We start from the raw sequence: 18,896 nt of genomic DNA, 5'->3' as shown, positions 1-18,896 counted from the left end.
AGACATATGTACAATGTTCGATGCAGAATAGACGTAACTGAGTTACCATATAATATACAATACTGTGCAGTGTACTAATACAATACTATATAGTGCAAGGCAGAAATGGGATGAGGTGCAATTTAGGTACAATTTACAGTGGGTGTACGGGTTGTAGTGCAAATCCTTTATCAATAAATATAAAGTGTGTTTGTGTGGTTTAAGTGAGTGTGTGCGTGTGGGTGTGTGTGCTGTGTGCATTTGATGGTTGTTGCATAGTGTTTATTGTTCGTTTAGCAGCCTGATGGCCTGGGGATAGAAGCTTCTTCTGAGTCTTTCTGTGCTCGCCTTAAGACTCCGGTATCGCTTGCCTGACCGCAGCAGTTCAAAGAGGCAGTTGTTCGGGTGGCTCGAGTCCTTAATAATTATCTTAGCCTTCCCCCTGCACCGCTTGTTGTAAATGTTCTGGAGGGTGGGAAGCCCCCCTCCAATTGTGCGTTCGGCTGAACGTGTCACTCTTTGTAGTCTGCTACGGTCTTGTGCAGTGCTATTCCCAAACCAGGAGGTGATGTTGCCAGTCAGGATGCTCTCTATTGTACATGAGTAGAAGTTCCTAAGGATCTTCTGACTTACTTGGAACTTCCTTAGGCGCCTGAGGAAGTAGAGGCGTTGTCGTGCCTTCTTCACAACACTGTCAATGTGTGTGGTCCATGTCAAGTCCTCGGATATGTGGGCTCCGAGGTACTTGAAACTGTTCACTCTCTCAACCGGTGCCCCGTCGATGCTGAGGGGGCTGTAGTCCTTGACCCCCGACCTCCTGAAGTCCACAATCATCTCTTTTGTTTTGCTGACGTTCAGGGAGAGGCAGTTCTCCTGCCACCACTGTGACAGATTCTCGACCTCTTCCAGGTAGGCCCTCTCGTCGTTGGCAGAGATCAGGCCCACCACTACTGTGTCATCAGCAAATTTGATGATTGTGTTGTTGTTCCGCTGTGCCACGCAGTCATGTGTGTACAGGGAGTAGAGGAGGGGGCTCAGAACACAGCCCTGGGGGGCCCCTATGTTGAGCGTGATGGATGAGGAGGTGCAGTTGCCTGCTCTTACCACCTGGGGTCTGCACGTCAGGAAGTCCAGGACCCACTGGCAGAGGTCATAGTTCAAGCCCAGGTCCCTGAGCTTGGCTATGAGTTTGGAGGGGACTATGGTATTGAATGCTGAGCTGTAGTCGCTGAACAGCATTCTCACATAGTTCCCCTGCCTCTTGTCCAGGTGTGATGCTGCTGTGTGCAGCACATGGGCTATGGCGTCCTCCGTGGACCTGTTGGGGCGATATGCAAATTGCAGGGGGTCCAGGTTGATGGGGAGGGAGGAACAGATGTAACCCTTCACTAGCTTCTCAAAGCACTTCATGGCTATGGAGGTGAGGGCTACAGGGAGGTAGTCGTTTTAAATTGCATATCATCATTCATTTATTTATTGTCACACAGAGCAGAAGAATTTTGCCAAAACAAACTCATTTCCTTTGATTTAATTATACATCAAATGATTTATGTCAAGGATGAGGGACATCCACTAGTTGCAGAACTTGCAGTCACCTGATTTTTACAGACGATGGCGCCATTGCTCATGAAGTTGCAGGTTGGAGGCGATTAAAATGTGATTAATTTAGATTAATTAACTATAAAGTCTCAAATGAATTCGATAAAAAAAATGTATCGAGTCCCACCACTAGTAATTACAGAAGAAATCAGAAAGTGGAATAATACTTTTTAATGCCACTGTAAATACTTTTTCTGTCTCCCTCTATTCCAGATCCACCCAGTGACCTACTGATGATTAAAATAGAGGAGGTTCAGGACACGCTAGACTCACCCACGGATATGTCCACTGGGCTTAAGGAGGAGCCCACAGACCACCAGGAGACCAGTATGTTACCTTTTTACCCGTACCCCATCTATGCATAAATAAATCTGCCCTTGCCCTAATCTGTCCATGGTGTCGGGCCCCTTCGGGCTTGCAGACCTCTACTGTAGGGTCCTTGTCTATACAACACAGGTATGTTGATTATTTTGATAGTACTCCTGCTCTTCAAAATATCAGTCCAAAGCACGTGCAGTATATTGTGAAAAGCAGAAGCATTGTCACGTGCCATGGATGCCTAGCAACATAGACTCTTTGACGGCTTGCTTCAAAGACGAAGTGACAAGCTTTCATCTTTCACACTAATTTACAAACATTTGCACAGAGTGGTATAACTGGATGGCAATACACATCTATCCATCTTTACCAGACGACATTCGTACAACATGTACACACAAACAATGCTTGCTAGTTCATAACATACTACAGAAGTATAGTGCACCTGCATGGTAACTGTGATTTACTTATCATTAGTAGCAACTAAGGCTGTCAATCTATTAAAATATTTAATCTGATTAATCGCATGATTGTCCATAGTTAATCGTGATTAATCGCAAATGAATCGCATATTTTGTATCTGTTCTAAATCTACCTTAAACGGATATTTTTCAAGTTTAAGTCTTAACAACATGAGTCAACAAATGCTTGCTTTATGAAGCCATTTAACACAAAAGGATGACCCTCATGCATTGCAAATTTGCATCAAATTCAAAACAGAGTGATGCACAAAATAACTTAAAAGAAAATAATAATTTAAAACGATGAATAAAGTGTGCATGAAATAATAGGGGAAAGAAAACGTTAGGAACTTGTTACATTCACCCACACAAGGGCTGAGGACTCACACCCCCCCTCTCCCTCCCTCTCTCACACACACACACTCTCCCAGCTCTCTTTCCCCTTCTCCTCATCTCTCTCTCTCTCATTGAGAGAAAGTGGGTGGAGAGATGGCAGTCAGTTAGGTCCAGACGGCAGAAAGAAATGGAGAAATTGGTGGTGAAGGAGAGGAGACGGCTAAGAAAGCAGTGGAGAGAGGCGTCAGTAGATGAGAAATAGGGAATTCATGTTTTGCAGGAAGAGCTAAGAAATCTGTTAGCAGTACTTGTCTCTCTCTGGAGAAGACGATAAACTAATTTAACAAAATGTTGGTGTGTTCCTTTTTAAAGGTATGTTCAGCCAAGGAAAGGGAGAGCAAACTGTAGTAAGTGGAGTCTCCTACCAGGTTTATACAAGCTGTAGTAAGTGGAGTCTCATACCAGGTTTATACAAGCTGTAATAAGTGGAGTCTCCTACCAGGTTTATACAAGCTGTAGTAAGTAGAGTCTCCTACCAGGTTTATACAAGCTGTAGTAAGTGGAGTCCCCTACCAGGTTTATACAAGCTATAGTAAGTGGAGTCCCCTACCAGGATTATACAAGCTGTAGTAAGTGGAGTCTCCTACCAGGTTTATACAAGCTGTAGTAAGTGGAGTCTTCTACCAGGTTTATACAAGAGTGCCTGATGTACTTTTCTCGTTTTCTCATTAGGAACGGTTGCCTCCGTTCCGTCCCGTCCACGAGAGCGATAGTCCCCGCTGGCCAGCTTTCACACTACCAATCACTACCAATTTATTTTTGTTCCCGAGCACACTTGCCACAGACGCGCTATGCACTGTAAAAACTGATCGTCATCTGGTAATTTTTTATGATTATCAGCTCATTTTATTCAACCAAAACTGTGTAAAATGCAATTCATAAATGGTTCGAATTCATTGAATTCAGCTCGATTCGATTTCAAATTAACCCCAATCCCAGTTTTTACAGTGTAGCATGGCGATTCAACCCTTCTTTGCGCTCTGAGAAAGCATTTTGCGATCAAATGAGATGGAATAGAATAGAAATACTTTATTCATCCTGAGGGAAATTTGGCACTACAAATCGCTCACAGTAACCAGTAAACATTTAGGTAGACAAAAACAATGAGATCTCGACTAATTTAGTTTATGGAAACGAATGATACCGGTGAGGTCTCTGACGCTACATTGTGGGAGTCTGATCATGGCAGAGGAGAGGCTGATTCTTGCGGTGTCTGACAACCCGGTAATATACGACCTAAGGTATATATGACCTATAACGCAGGTGACGCAACAATAAGCACTCCCTGCGCTCTGGACATTCATATTTTTTATATCCAAAGCTTTTTAAGACTGCGGCAGAGTTACACGTCCATAACGTTAAGTGGCTGGAGCAGTCATCATAACTCGGCAGTGGAAATAGGGGTTTGTAACGTTAGCGTTATAAGTATAACAACTCCAAAATTACACAATGAATCAGGCACATTATATCTGATAAGTACGGAAGCCCTAGAGGCCGTACATTCATACATTTTATTTACTCCGTTTTCCCGTGATAACGAGATAATTATCGCGTTATCACGAGAAAACAATGACATACAGGTATACACAGTACTGTTACATTTGCGACATACAAGATATGCAAATATACAGTACTGTTAAACAGAGATCTTAACAGAAAATATACATAGGATGGGGAGGAAACTGTACATTAGGAGGGGGTGGCAGGGGTTTGGCCATACGGGGGCCAGTTTCGCGTTGCAGCCTCCTGTAGCCAGGTGCTCTTTGAGAGCTCACTTTCATTGCACTTTCAGGCACATTAATGACTATATATATTATCTGTAACACTAACAGAAAGGCATAACACTATTTCAGCCTGTGTCATGCCTTGATTGAAGAGATATGTGACGCGGTGATCAATATCCTCCTGCTTAGCCCCTTTTTCGTGACTGTGATGCACCGAGTGCATCATAGTCACAAACGGGGCTACCTGCTCCTCTGACATTGTGACACTGAATGATGTTTCCTGCAGTGATTTAATATATAGACTCGTTTTGTTTTCTCAAGATCTCGAGAAAATGTTCGCGTTATCACAAGAAAACAAATTAAATTAACTCGTTATCACGGGAAAACGGAGCAGATAAAATGTATGAATGTACGGCCTCTTAGGGCTTCCGTAGAAAAGAGAGGGAGTAGGTGCTTGGCTGAAATTGAAACACAGCTTCCCTCGTTGGAGCAGGTTACAGACTCACAATCCCAAACGGACCTAAATAATATTTTAAAATTGAAGTATGAATACAACTCTATTCTGGGCAAGCAGGTTAGCACGCTGATTCGCTCCCCAAACCACCTTTTCAAGTGGTCCCGGTTATCAGTCCCCGGGGACGGAACGCAGCGTTCTCATTACACTACTTTTGGGGCAATCGTGCTCGGAAACGGCCCCGAATGCCTAGTGAGAAAGCACCCTCAGATTCCTTTACCAAGAGCTTGGTGTGCTCAATTGCTTTGGATAGTTTTAAATGATGAATAACAATGACTGCGAATTGCTTTGGAATGCTGAATTTATGTATCCCAAATTAACGTTCAGACGGCCCGTCTGCGGGCAGTCGGCGTCTGTCGGCATCGCTCCGTTAATGTCCCTCAACCAATACATAGGTTGAATGCCATATTTTGTCGTATTTATTACAGTATTATTATAATGATTTAATTCAGAAGATGTCTGTAGAATCAACGTTATTAGGGCCGGTCGGGTGGCGTAGCGGAGATAGCGCTCGTCACCAATGCAAGAGGCTGCGGTCACGACTCCCGGAGTCAGCATTGCCCTGCGGCTTGGGCCGGTCGTCATACTAACTCGTTTGGCTGAGTTAGGGGGAGGGAAGTCGTGGGTGGTAATCTGGCATTGTGGGCGCCTGCTCAGCGAAAGGCAGGAAATGGTGAGGGCAGCGTGACCTCCCACGCGTTACGCTTCACCAATGAGAGTCCTCGCTGCCAGGTGAAAAAAGAGTCACTGGCTGTCTCCACATGTGTCGAAGGAAGCATGTGGTGGACTTCAGGGTTCCCTTGTACCGACCAGTAGGAGGAACATGCGCACAACAACCAGGTAGGCAGGGCTCGAAATAATTTTTTTTACTTGGTAGCACTGGTGCACTGGTGCTTCAAAGTTGGGAGCACCAGCAAACATTTAGGAGCACCCACCAAAATGTAAGGAGCACCAACAATATACGTAATATATTTTTTTATTGATAAAAAAAAAAACTAACAGTACTGTAATGCAGTAAAACAGTGAAAGTAGCCTTAAACTATAGTATAGTGTAGACCTAGTAGTAGTGTTGTCACGATACTGGAATTTCGACTTCGATACGATACCTTGAAAAGTATCGATACTTCGATACCATTTCGATACCAAAAAAAAAATATATATATATATATATATATTTTTTTTTTATTTATTTTTTTTTTAACAAATTTAGCTTTTGTTGCTGGTTGATTCTCCTCAGCTTCGAGTCTGGTACTATAAGAGAAGATAAATATAACACTTTTAAAACCCTTTGTTTATCTTTAGATCACACATTTAAAAATAACTGTTCATCTCACTTCAATCATTTTTATTGCAAATGCAGAACATGGTATTTTCTCAAGCAGACAGATGTAAACACTGTAATCTGTGTTGCATGTACCTCACAAACTGAACAGTTAGTAACAGTTTTTATTTAAAGATAACGAGAGCAAGCGAGAGAGAGGTATCGGTAGATAGAGAGAGAGAGAGAGGTAGCGGTAGATAGAGAGAGAGAGAGAGAGAGAGAGAGCGAGAGAGAGAGAGAGAGAGGTAGTGGTAGATGGAGAGAGACAGAGAGAGAGAGAGAGGCTATGCTCGGAGCATTTTATTAATGTTACATTTTCAACAAGATTGCTGCTATTTAAACACTTGGTGGAAACGGGGTAACGTTAACCTTATGTCGACTGTAGTATTGTATGACCTCGACATAACGTTTACACGTTAACGTTACTCCGTTTCCATGCAGTATTTATAACGGTGGCCAGCTAAGCTAAGGGGGCTAACTGCTAGCAGTAGCTAACGTTAGGTAGCTGTAACGTTACAACGAAGCAGCTGTTGATATTATGCGCCATCAGTAGACAACGTATCATGTATTAAACTAGAGTTAATGGTTTAATGCTTCAGTCACAGTGACGTTGAAAGAGCAGCTGTCACGAACCTCTTTCATTTCTTTATGGAGATCGGCGCTGGCACTGCTATAACACCGCTTGCAAATAGCATTGGGGCATTTGTAGCTTGTCCTTCGTTGTTTACTTGAAACCCGAAGTACCTCCAAACAGCACTTCTGCTGCTTTCTTTATCCACAAGCACAAGTTGCGGAGGCTCTGCATTTACCATCTTCAGCTAAAATGTTTGTTTACTAACTGAAGAAGACGGCTCTCTGTGACTCTGTGAGGGGGAGGGCTGGACTCGGAGGAGCCGGGGGGGCAAGCACGCTGAGCGCTCTGAACAGCGCGTCAACAACTTGCGGTAGAACACTCGCCAGCAGTGGTACCGATACTGCAGAAAGTATCGGTACTTCGGGAAATGAGTATCGAAGCCTTTTTAAATATTCAGTATCGATATGTATCGATACTTCGATATTTTTGACAACACTACCTAGTGTAACTAGGCATGTGCCGGTATGACGTTTTGAGGGTACGATAATCTTGGGCAAAAATACCGCGGTTTCATGGTATTCGGTACGTAAAAAAATCCCCCATTGAACAAAACGGTTTACAGTGCACAACAAGCTTTTCTCTAAGTGTTATTTATGAATGTGTGAATGTATTGTCATTATACAGCACAATACATACATATACATACACACCATCCAACCAGAGTGGATAAATTAATTAAACGTAAAAAAAATAAAAACTTGAACCAAGAGTGATTTGAACTTGTGATCATAGGCTCCACAGCCAGCAGACGAATGAGGTGAGCTAAGTCGGCAGATGTTAAAACTGAGTGACTAATCCATGATTTACACTTGTGCCAATTGTGTTTGTCCCTAGTATTGGCATTAATAAATCAGATGTCATGCTAATATGTCATGTTCTACAGTAGGGCGTACTACTGTGATACCCATTTCAAAGTGCGTGTGTGCGAGGCTCGCTCTCCGCTCTCCACACATTATTTCTACGCTCATACCGGGGGGGGGGGGGCAAAACTAGCGTAGGTCAGTGGCCAATCGGAGCGCAAAACGCGAACGCGGAAGCATGCACCGTTTGGGTTTCGAATAGACGCGAGGAGGTCGCACGAATGCTCCCAATTATATTTTGAGGTCGCACAGATAGAATTTCGGTAGCATATGCGCCCAAATCGGTCGCAATTTCGATCCCTGGTAGGGGAGGGGGGGAATTGGCATAACGACAACAATTGGGATGGGGAGAAAAATAGAAAATCAGAAAAAAAAAAAAATAATAATCAACGTTATTACACATGAGGCGTTAACAGCGTTTTGGGAATTACAGCAGAAAAGCTTATAAACATACTTATATTCAAGACGGTATTAACACAACAATGTATGAATGAAACAATATAATGTTCCCACATCCGGAACGATAGATAATCGATGTTGAATGGGCCATAGTAATGTCAATATAGCAATACAATTTTAAAAGTTATAGCCCTGCAAAGAAGGTAAACATCTCCATAGGCTTTCAACGGTGGCAGACTGGGTACTTTGATGGGTACAATGGCTGGCAGTCAATGTGTTAAAGGGGAACTATCTTATAAATGGCCTTTTTCAGTGTTTACCATTGTTTCTTAGCTATGTGGACTTATATTAACAGGATCTATGTCTCTAATTCTCATATTGGCGCATTCTTCCAATTCTCCTCTCACAATATTCACCCTTACTGAACTGAGTCATCTGAAAATGTGCATATCTGTAATGTCAGAGATTTCTCAGCTCCATAATAATTAGGGGTGGGACGATACATCGATCCAGATCGATACATCGATGTAATTATCAACGATCGAATCGGATCGATGCAATGTAATAAGATCGATTCATATCGATACTCTTATTTTGAAAATCCTGTGGCGAGTCTCATATCCGCCCAAGAACAACAGCAGTAGCTCCGTGTGTGTAGACGTTACAGCATAGCATTCTCCCTTTCTGTGTGTGTGTGTGCGCGCGTCTTTGGAAAGACCAGATGAGGTCAGAGGAGTTTGATGTTTAAATGTTATTTAAACATAAACAATATAATACATAATAAATGTAGGCCTATACATGATCATGCAACATCAACAAATTGTTGTAGGAACGGTTTGGGAGAGGGAGGTAGGGAGGGGTTTTAGGTTGTGAGTTTTGAGTTCCAAAAAATGGAGCTTAAAGTTTAAAGCTCAATATATCAAAACGTGGCACTTTACAGTGAACAGGAGGTCTATTTGTATTAAAAACAATAGATTGATTTTCCTTTAAATGTCTGGAAGAGCTCAAAAATACAAATGTCAAATGATATTTTCGTTACCGTTTTTTAGTTGATCTAAATGTTACTGATTGTGTTAAATGGGCATATGATATCATCTCATATCGATTGCAGGCACCTGAATCTAATCGTATTGTATCGTGAGAGACTTTGTGATATCGGCAAATATCGTATCGTTGTCCAAAGAATCGATATCGTATCGTATCATGATGAAACTGGTGATTCCCACCCCTAATAATAATGTGGCAGTTGATGTGGCAGTTGGCACCAGGCCACACAGTGGTTGGAGCCCAGCCTCAAAACGGCTTAAGATCTTGAGGTAGAAAAATGCGGTTTTTGAGTACTTGATTAGAAATACAAAACAATGCATTCTTTATTTTTTTTTAACAACTAGGTGTTCCATAGACTCACATGAATTGTGTAAAAGTGCCCAAATAGTGAAAGAAATAGTAAAATAGTTCCCCTTTTAAGAACACACGCGACTACAACTACAAGCCTCAGTCAATAAGCATCATGAGTATTCGCGCTGCGTAATCATCAGCAGGGTGCCATGCACGTAGCACGGTCAAAAGCCTACAAGGTTTTGATCCCCCCATGATCCCCCTCTGGAATGTTTAATTTAAATGCAAACGCGAGCAATTGCGTGATGCAACCATCACTCAAAACGTGATGCCGACAGACGGCTGTAAATGTGCGGTGACGTGGGGCGGGCTGTCGGAATTTTAAGATGTTAAAAGATTAATATAAGATGAATAGATCTGGAGGCCAGGCCTACATATATATAAAGAATTCAACCTCCTTTATTGTAATATACAACGTGAGATTCGATCTGCTTTGCGCTGCGCTGCTGCGTGAGGGGCTCGCAGCTCAATAACCATTTGTAGGCAGTTAGTGTTATGAGTTTTAATAAAATCATGGAACATAATTGTTTGTCCATGTAGTTATTCAGCAGTAGGCTATTATGAGCAAATTAAATTAGGTAGATTGGAATACATTTTTTGTATCCACTTTTTCTCCTTCTGTTTTTCTCCCAAATTTTGTCGTGCCAATTCCCCCCTCCCCTGTCTTGATCGTTGCTTGCATGTGCCCCCCACTGGTCGTCATAGGGAGGGTTGAACAATCTACCGCATGTCCCCTCCGATACATGCAGAGTCAGCCAGCCACTTCTTTTCACCTGCCAGCACGGACTCTCATTGGCGAGGTGTAACGTGTGGGAGGCTCACACTACCCTCGACATCTCCTGTTCTTGCTGTGCAGGCGCCTGACCGACCTGTAGGAGTCGCTGTTTACAACGACCAGATTACCACCCATTGACTCCCCTCCCGCTGACTCTGCCAATTGAGTCAGTATGACGGCCGGACCAAGCCGGAGGCAACGCTGACAGCCGGATTCGATACCGGTGTCTCACACGTTGGTGACGAGCGCTTAGACCGCTGCGCCACCCAGCCACCCTGTAGATTGGACATTTTGATTAATTATATCAAGCGGGGAACTGAGAAATTCGGTACTACTGATGAATGAAGTTATTTCAGAACTATTGAGTAACAGACAAATGAATGAATGACACAAAATGCAATGGATATGCCATATTGTGTGTGTGTGTCCGCCCAGAGGGGCGCTCCTCTGTTAACCTTTTAACGCCCGGAGCCCTATTTTCTGAAAATCCGCCTAAAATACATACCTAAATAAATGGAAGATTGCTCCACTTCTACAAGGTCCATTTGCATGTTCTTGGTATCTAGGGACATCTATGGACCTGAGTGAATGTATTCCCAGTGTCAGAAATGTTGTGTCTATTACTAGGCTTGCTTAACTCATTCCCCGCCAACAACGAGTTTACTCTTTATTGGGAGCCGACGCTTGAACGCCAACAACGAGTATACTTGTTATTTTATCGTTTTTCCTTTTTTTCCCCGATATTTGTATTCATTATTCATCCAGGGACCTTGGTGTTACCATAGGAAATGAGTCTGAGTTCGCCAAAGTGCAATACCGGCCGCATCGAGCACCCTTTGAAACCTTGTATCTTGGCCTGTGTAATGGCCAAATGTCTCCGGTTTCACTTTTCCTTGTCGGGCGAATGGAGCGGTTCTCCCGGTTCCATTGAAGCGCGTCAAATATCCCCGATCCATATGTTGTGGTGGGTTATGCCATGGACCAAATTGACATCGGATGTACCAGATGGCGATCAAACAATTGGAATATTATTTTTGGAATATTCCCGATTAGGGATGTCCCGATCCGATCACGTAATCGGGATCGGGGGCCGAAAACGTGATTTTCAGAAGATCAGGATAATCTTTTTTTTTATCTGGATTTCTTTATTCTTTTTTTTTACTTTTTATTTTTTTTTTATTCAACAAACATGACCATGTTCACGTCTTAAACTCATACTGAGGCCTTAGTTTTGGTTTTAAATTGCATATCATCATTCATTTATTTATTGTGACACAGAGCAGAAGAATTTTGCCAAAACAAACTAATTTCCTTTGATTTAATTATACATCAAATGATTTATGTCAAGGATGAGGGACATCCACTAGTTGCAGAACTTGCAGTCACCTGATTTTTACAGACGATGGCACCATTGCTCTCATGAAGCTGCAGGTTGGAGGCGATTAAAATGTGATTCATTTAGATTAATTAACTATAAAGTCTCGAATGAATTCGATAAAAAAATTTAATAGAGTCCCACCACTAGTAATTACAGAAGAAATCAGAAAGTGGAATAATACTTTTTAATGCCACTGTAAATACTTTTTCTGTCTCCCTCTATTCCAGATCCACCCAGTGACCTACTGATGATTAAAATAGAGGAGGTTCAGGACACGCTAGACTCACCCACGGATATGTCCACTGGGCTGAATGAGGAGCCCACAGACCACCAGGAGACCAGTATGTTACCTTTTTACCCGTACCCCATCTATGCATAAATACAAGTAGTAAGTGGAGTCTCCTACCAGGTTTATACAAGCTGTAGTAAGTGGAGTCTCATACCAGGTTTATACAAGCTGTAGTAAGTGGAGTCTCCTACCAGGTTTATACAAGCTGTAGTAAGTAGAGTCTCCTACCAGGTTTATACAAGCTATAGTAAGTGGAGTCCCCTACCAGGATTATACAAGCTGTAGTAAGTGGAGTCTCCTACCAGGTTTATACAAGCTGTAGTAAGTGGAGTCTTCTACCAGGTTTATACAAGCTGTAGTAAGTGGAGTCTTCTACCAGGTTTATACAAGCTGTAGTAAGTGGAGTCTCCTACCAGGTTTATACAAGCTGTAGTAAGTGGAGTCTCCTACCAGGTTTATACAAGCTGTAGTAAGTGGAGTCTCCTACCAGGTTTATACAAGCTGTAGTAAGTGGAGTCTTCTACCAGGTTTATACAAGCTGTAGTAAGTGGAGTCTCCTACCAGGTTTATACAAGAGTGCCTGATGTACTTTTCTCGTTTTCTCATTAGGAACGGTTACCTCCGTTCCGTCCCGTCCACGAGAGTGATAGTCCCCGCTGGCCAGCTTTCACACTACCAATCACTACCAATTTATTTTCGTTCCCAAGCACACTTGAGGGAGCAACCACCCGATGTTGGTAAAGCTGACACTGCCACAGACGCGCTATGCACTGTAAAAACTGAGCGTCATCTGGAAATTCTTTTATGATTATCAGCTCATTTTATTCAACCAAAACTGTGTAAAATGCTATTCATAAATGGTTCAAATTCATTGAATTCAGCTCTATTCAAATGGCGCATAGTATTTTTTATTATGTATAGGTTACTAATAATTATTTAATAAATATGAATTAACCCCAATCCCAGTTTTTACAGTGTAGCATGGCGCTTCAACCCTTCTTTGCTCTCAGAGAAAGCATTTCGCGATCAAATGAGATGGAATAGAATAGAAATACTTTATTCATCCTGAGGGAAATTTAATTTGGCACTACAAATCGCTCACAGTAACCAGTAAACATTTAGGTAGACAAAAACAATGAGAGCTTGACTCATTTAGTTCATGGAAACGAATGATACCGGTGAGGTCTCTGACGCTACATTGTGGGAGTCTGATCATGGCAGAGAAGAGGCTGATTCTTGCGGTGTCTGACAACCCGGTAATATACGACCTAAGGTATATATGACCTATAACGCAGGTGACGCAACAATAAGCACTCCCTGCGCTCTGGACATTCATATTTTTTATATCCAAAGCTTTTTAAGACTGCGGCAGAGTTACACGTGCATAACGTTAAGTGGCTGGAGCAGTCATAACTCGGCAGTGGAAATAGGGGTTTGTAACGTTAGTGTTATAAGTATAACAACTCCAAAATTACACAATGAATCAACACAGTACTATAACTATAACGGCGCTGTTAAGGTGGTATTGAGAGGGCACATTATATATCTGATAAGTATGGAAGCCCTAGAGGCCGTACATTCATACATTTTATTTACTCCGTTTTCCCGTGATAACGAGATAATTATCACGAGAAAACAAATTAAATCGGATTCATTTATTTCAGGGGGGTACATGACATACAGGTATACACAGTACTGTTACATTTGCGACATACAAGATATGCAAATATACAGTACTGTTAAACAGAGATCCTAACAGAAAATATACATAGGATGGGGAGGAAACTGTACATTAGGAGGGGGTGGCAGGGGTTTGGCCATACGGGGGCCAGTTTCGCGTTGCAGCCTCCCGTAGCCAGGTGCTCTTTGAGAGCTCACTTTCATTGCACTTTCAGGCACATTAATGACTATATATATTATCTGTAACACTAACAGAAAGGCATAACGCTATTTCAGCCTGTGCCAGGCCTTGATTGAAGAGATGTGACGCGGTGATCAATATCCTCCTGCTTAGCCCCTTTTTCGTGACTGTGATGCACCGAGTGCATCATAGTCACGAACGGGGCTACCTGCTCCTCTGACATTGTTACACTGAATGATGTTTCCTGCAGTGATTTAATATATAGACTCGTTTTGTTTTCTCAAGATCTCGGGAAAATTATCGCGTTATCACAAGAAAACAAATTAAATTATCTCTTTATCACGGGAAAACGGAGCAAATAAAATGTATGAATGTACGGCCTCTTAGGGCTTCCGTAGAAAAGAGAGGGAGTAGGTGCTTGGCTGAAATTGAAACCCTGCTTCCCTCTTTGGAGCAGGTTACAGACTCGCAATCCCAAACGGACCTAAATAATATTTTAAAATTGAAGTATGAATACAACTCTATTCTGGGCAAGCAGGTTAGCACGCTGATTCGCTCCCCAAACCACCTTTTCAAGTGGTCCCGGTTATCAGTCCCCGGGGACGGAACGCAGCGTTCTCATTACACTACTTTTGGGGCAATCGTGCTCGGAAACGGCCCCGGATGCCTAGTGAGAAAGCACCCTCAGATTCCTTTACCAAGAGCTTGGTGTGCTCAATTGCTTTGGATAGTTTTAAATGATGAATAACGATGACTGCGAATTGCTTTGGAATGCTGAATTTATGTATCCCAAATTAACGTTCAGATGGCCCGTCTGCGGGCAGTCGGCGTCTGTCGGCATCGCTCCGTTATTGTCCCTCAACCAATACATAGGTTGAATGCCATATTTTGTTGTATTTATTACAGTATTATTATAATGATTTAATTCAGAAGATGTCTGTAGAATCAACGTTATTAGGGGCGGTCGGGTGGCGTAGCGGAGATTGCGCTTGTCACCAATGCAAGAGGCTGCGGTCACGACTCCCGGAGTCAGCATTGCCCTGCGGCTTGGGCCGGTCGTCATACTAACTCGTTTGGCTGAGTTAGGGGGAGGGAAGTCGTGGGTGGTAATCTGGCGTTGTGGACAGCGACGCCTACAGGTCAGGTCTGGGCGCCTGCTCAGCGAAAGGCAGGAAATGGTGAGGGCGGCGTGACCTCCCACGCGTTACGCTTCACCAATGAGAGCCCTCGCTGCCAGGTGAAAAAAAAGGTTGCACGAATGCTCAAAAGTGTCACACTCAAAAGTGTGATGCCGACAGACGGCTGTAAATGTGACGTGGGGCGGGCCGTCAGAATTTTAAGAGGTTAAAAGATTAATATAAGATGAATAGATCTGGAGGCCAGGCCTACATATATATACAAATTAAAAAAAATAAAGAATTCAACCTGCTTTATTGTAATATACAACGTGAGATTCGATCTGCTTTGCGCTGCGTACTAGAGGGGCTCGCAGCTCAATAGTCATTTGTAGGCAGTTATAGTGTTATGAGTTTTAATAAAATCATGGAACATTGTTTGTCCATGTACTGTTATACAGCAGTAGGCTATTATGAGCAAATTAAATTAGGTAGATTGGAATAAAAAAATGTATCCACTTTTTCTCCTTTTTCTGTTTTTCTCCCAAATTTAGTCGTGCCAATTCCCCCCTCCCCTGTCTTGATCATTGCTCGCATGTGCCCCCCACTGGTCGGTCGTAGGGAAGGTTGAAGAATCTATCGCATGTCCCCTCCGATACATGCGGAGTCAGCCAGCCACTTCTTTTCACCTGCCAGCGCGGACTCTTATTGGCGAGGTGTAACGTGTGGGAGGCTCACACTACCCTCGACATCTCCTGTCCTTGCTGTGCAGGCGCCTGACCGACCTGTAGGAGTCGCTGTTTACAACGACCAGATTACCACCCATCGACTCCCCTCCCGCTGACTGCCAATTGAGTCAGTATGACGGCCGGCCCAAGCCGGAGGCAACGCTGACAGCCGGATTCGATACCGGTGTCTCACGCGTTGGTGATGAGCGCTTAGACCGCTGCGCCACCCAGCCACCCTGTAGATTGGACATTTTGATTAATTATATCAAGTGGGGAACTGAGAAATTCGGTACTACTGATGAATGAAGTTATTTCAGAACTATTGAGTAACAGACAAATGAATGAATGACACAAAATGCAATGGATATGCCATATTGTGTGTGTGTGTCCGCCCAGAGGGGCGCTCCTCTGTTAACCTTTTAACGCCCGGAGCCCTATTTTCTGAAAATCCGCCTAAAATACATACCTAAATAAATGGAAGATTGCTCCACTTCTACAAGGTCCATTTGCATGTTCTTGGTATCTAGGGACATCTATGGACCTGAGTGAATGTATTCCCAGTGTCAGAAATATTGTGTCTATTTACTAGGCTTGCTTAACTCATTCTCCGCCAACAACGAGTTTACTCTTTATTGGGAGCCGACGCTTGAACACAGAGTATACTCGTTATTTTATCGTTTTTCCTTTTTTTTTTGGATATTTGTATTCATTATTCATCCAGGGACCTTGGTGTTACCATAGGAAATTAGTCGGAGTTCACCAAAGTGCAATACCGGCCGCATCCAGCTAGACGGCAGTATCGAGCACCCTTTGAAACCTTGTATCTTGGCCTGTGTAATGGCCAAATGTCTCCGGTTTCACTTTTCCTTGTCGGGCGAATGGAGCGGTTCTCCCGGTTCCATTGAAGCGCGTCAAATATCCCTGATCCATATGTTGTGGTGGGTTATGCCATGGACCAAATGGACATCGGATGTACCAGATGGCGATCAAACAATTGGAATATTATTTTTGGAATACTCCCGATCACAGGTAAGGACTATCTGACGTCAATTTTAGCTTGATCCTGCAATGCTTTTATACCGATCGGGCTGATAAGTGTTTTTAGTGTTCAATACGAATTCTGTTACTGACAATCAAATAATCAGAAATACTAATTTATACTATATTATTGTCATTCGTTTAATGTAAAGTCAGTCTTACTGTAGGCTCAATTTGCCTATCTAAGCCAGAATACGTCTTTAACTCGCTCACACCACATTGACTTGGGCTGTCTTGTTACTCACTGTTTGAATGTTGTTTGGTTGGTTGCATCTGATGGGTTCGAACCGGTTGAGTTTTATGGAAGGAGTTGTGTAAAAGTTTCAAATAATAACGGGGCAAACAAATGAAACAAAACCGGCTCCAGACTTGTACTAAAAAGGTTTCAAAACAAACAGGCGCAGCAAAAGGGTTTCAAATAAACTCATAATGATTCTAAACAAAGTCTTTCTTTCAGTCTTTCATTCATTCATCAATCTGCGCTGTGTGTGTGTAGCAAGCGAGCGGTTGAAAATCTGTTTCTCGTCTGGCGTGTCCCTACACACAGCAGGGCCATAATTAATAGGAGGACCATGGTGCCATTTTACGAGGCGACCAGTGGCGGCGCTATTTAGTCAAAAACTATTAAATCAAATGAAATGGCTCCTACACTTACATTGGCACTGCTTTAACGTTGCATTTACCCATAATCCATTGCTGTATTAGACGTGCCAGAATAACTTTTGTAATATGAATGAAGAGCAAATGTAAAGTTAATCAATACACAATGAAACAATATCTTTATCTATATCATTCACATGTCAAAACTACTTTTATAAAAGAAGATTTCCGTTTTTCATTTCTACTCATTCATCCAAAACAAGACAGCAATTCTACTTCTGCATGCACCGGGAGAATTGAGCTCATAGCACAGATTTGGAGTAGATAGAATGGACATTGCTGTTCTTAGGAAATGTTGCACATGGTGGAAATAATGGAAATTAACATTTCTAACATTAACATATGTTTAAAGTTGATACATTGAGGCATGGTAGAATTTAACTTCATATTACAGCAGTATCCGTTTTTAACATTACAATTAGTGTCAACTTTGTCATTTTCCAATTTGTGCAAGACATACAGAAAAATTCAATTACGTGCCCCCCTTCCCACGGTGTATATAAAAAGAAACAATAAACACAAGTAACATAGGACACAATATACAACACACAGGACTATGTACAATATAAACAGTGCCTACAATTAATTTAATGAATGAATTAAATACGAGGTAAAAGAGAACTTAGTGTAAATATTCTTTAATTTGTGTCAACGTTATAAAAATCCTATTGTATTCAACAAATTAATTATGATACACCACAATGTGCCCTTTCTATCTATTCTAAATCTATGGCATCACGATTCCACGGCTGCGCAGTGCAGACAATATATATATATATATATAATATACATACGAGGGGAAGGAGACTACATTGGGAGGGGGCGGGGCGAAATATCCAGTTTTTTTCAAATCCCAATGTTGACAGCTATGATCCGGACCCATGCAATTTGAAATATTATTATAGAATATAGAATAGCAGGCCTATAAATGACCTTATTATAGCGATGTTGCACATTTATGGATCGGGACAAATCTACTCGTTCCAATGACAGAGTTCAATTTGGATTTAGTATCACCAGGCGTGCATGAAGAACCGAGAATGAAATCTACTCTAAATACAGTTAGCTTTTTATTTTTGCTACAGGTCCGCCATTTTGAATCCGTTTGCGACAGCGATTGTTGCTAAATGTTCACAGAAGGTAGACACAATAACTGTGCTCCAAACTATGCCAATAACGTTCAGTTTTGTGGTATATAATCCTGAGAAATAAAAAATAATAATCAGGAAGTCATTTGATTCCAGAAAGCTGGAGAACCCTAGGAGCAATGTTCCCTCTAATTTATTTTCGGTCTGAGCAAACACTCAAACCTCCTGAGCAGACATCAGCAACTACTGAGCAGCATACATCACCTGCCAATTAACAGGTTAGTTGATAAGCGGCAGTTTGTGAAAAATCTGAGAATCTTAATTTCCCTCAATGTCTAACATAAAAAATTTAAAATATATA

At 42.2% G+C, this 18,896-nt stretch overlaps 1 protein-coding gene across 3 annotated transcripts in view; it reads left to right on the top strand.

Moving 5' to 3' along the window:
• Nucleotides 1-18,896, top strand: part of LOC311231378 (uncharacterized protein) — a 159,911-nt gene that overhangs the window by 44,641 nt on the left and 96,374 nt on the right. For all 3 annotated transcript variants that reach the window (XM_084317951.1, XM_084317949.1, XM_084317950.1), the window contains exons 5-6: nucleotides 1,792-1,905; nucleotides 11,984-12,097. In XM_084317951.1, coding sequence (XP_084174077.1) covers nucleotides 1,792-1,905; nucleotides 11,984-12,097 — 228 coding nt within the window. The remainder of the gene's footprint in view (nucleotides 1-1,791; nucleotides 1,906-11,983; nucleotides 12,098-18,896) is intronic.

The sequence above is a fragment of the Notolepis coatsorum genome (genome assembly GCF_963971535.1).
Source record: "Notolepis coatsorum genome assembly, chromosome: 7".
NCBI lineage: Eukaryota > Metazoa > Chordata > Actinopteri > Aulopiformes > Paralepididae > Notolepis > Notolepis coatsorum.
This window is presented reverse-complemented; position numbering and strand designations above follow the sequence as displayed.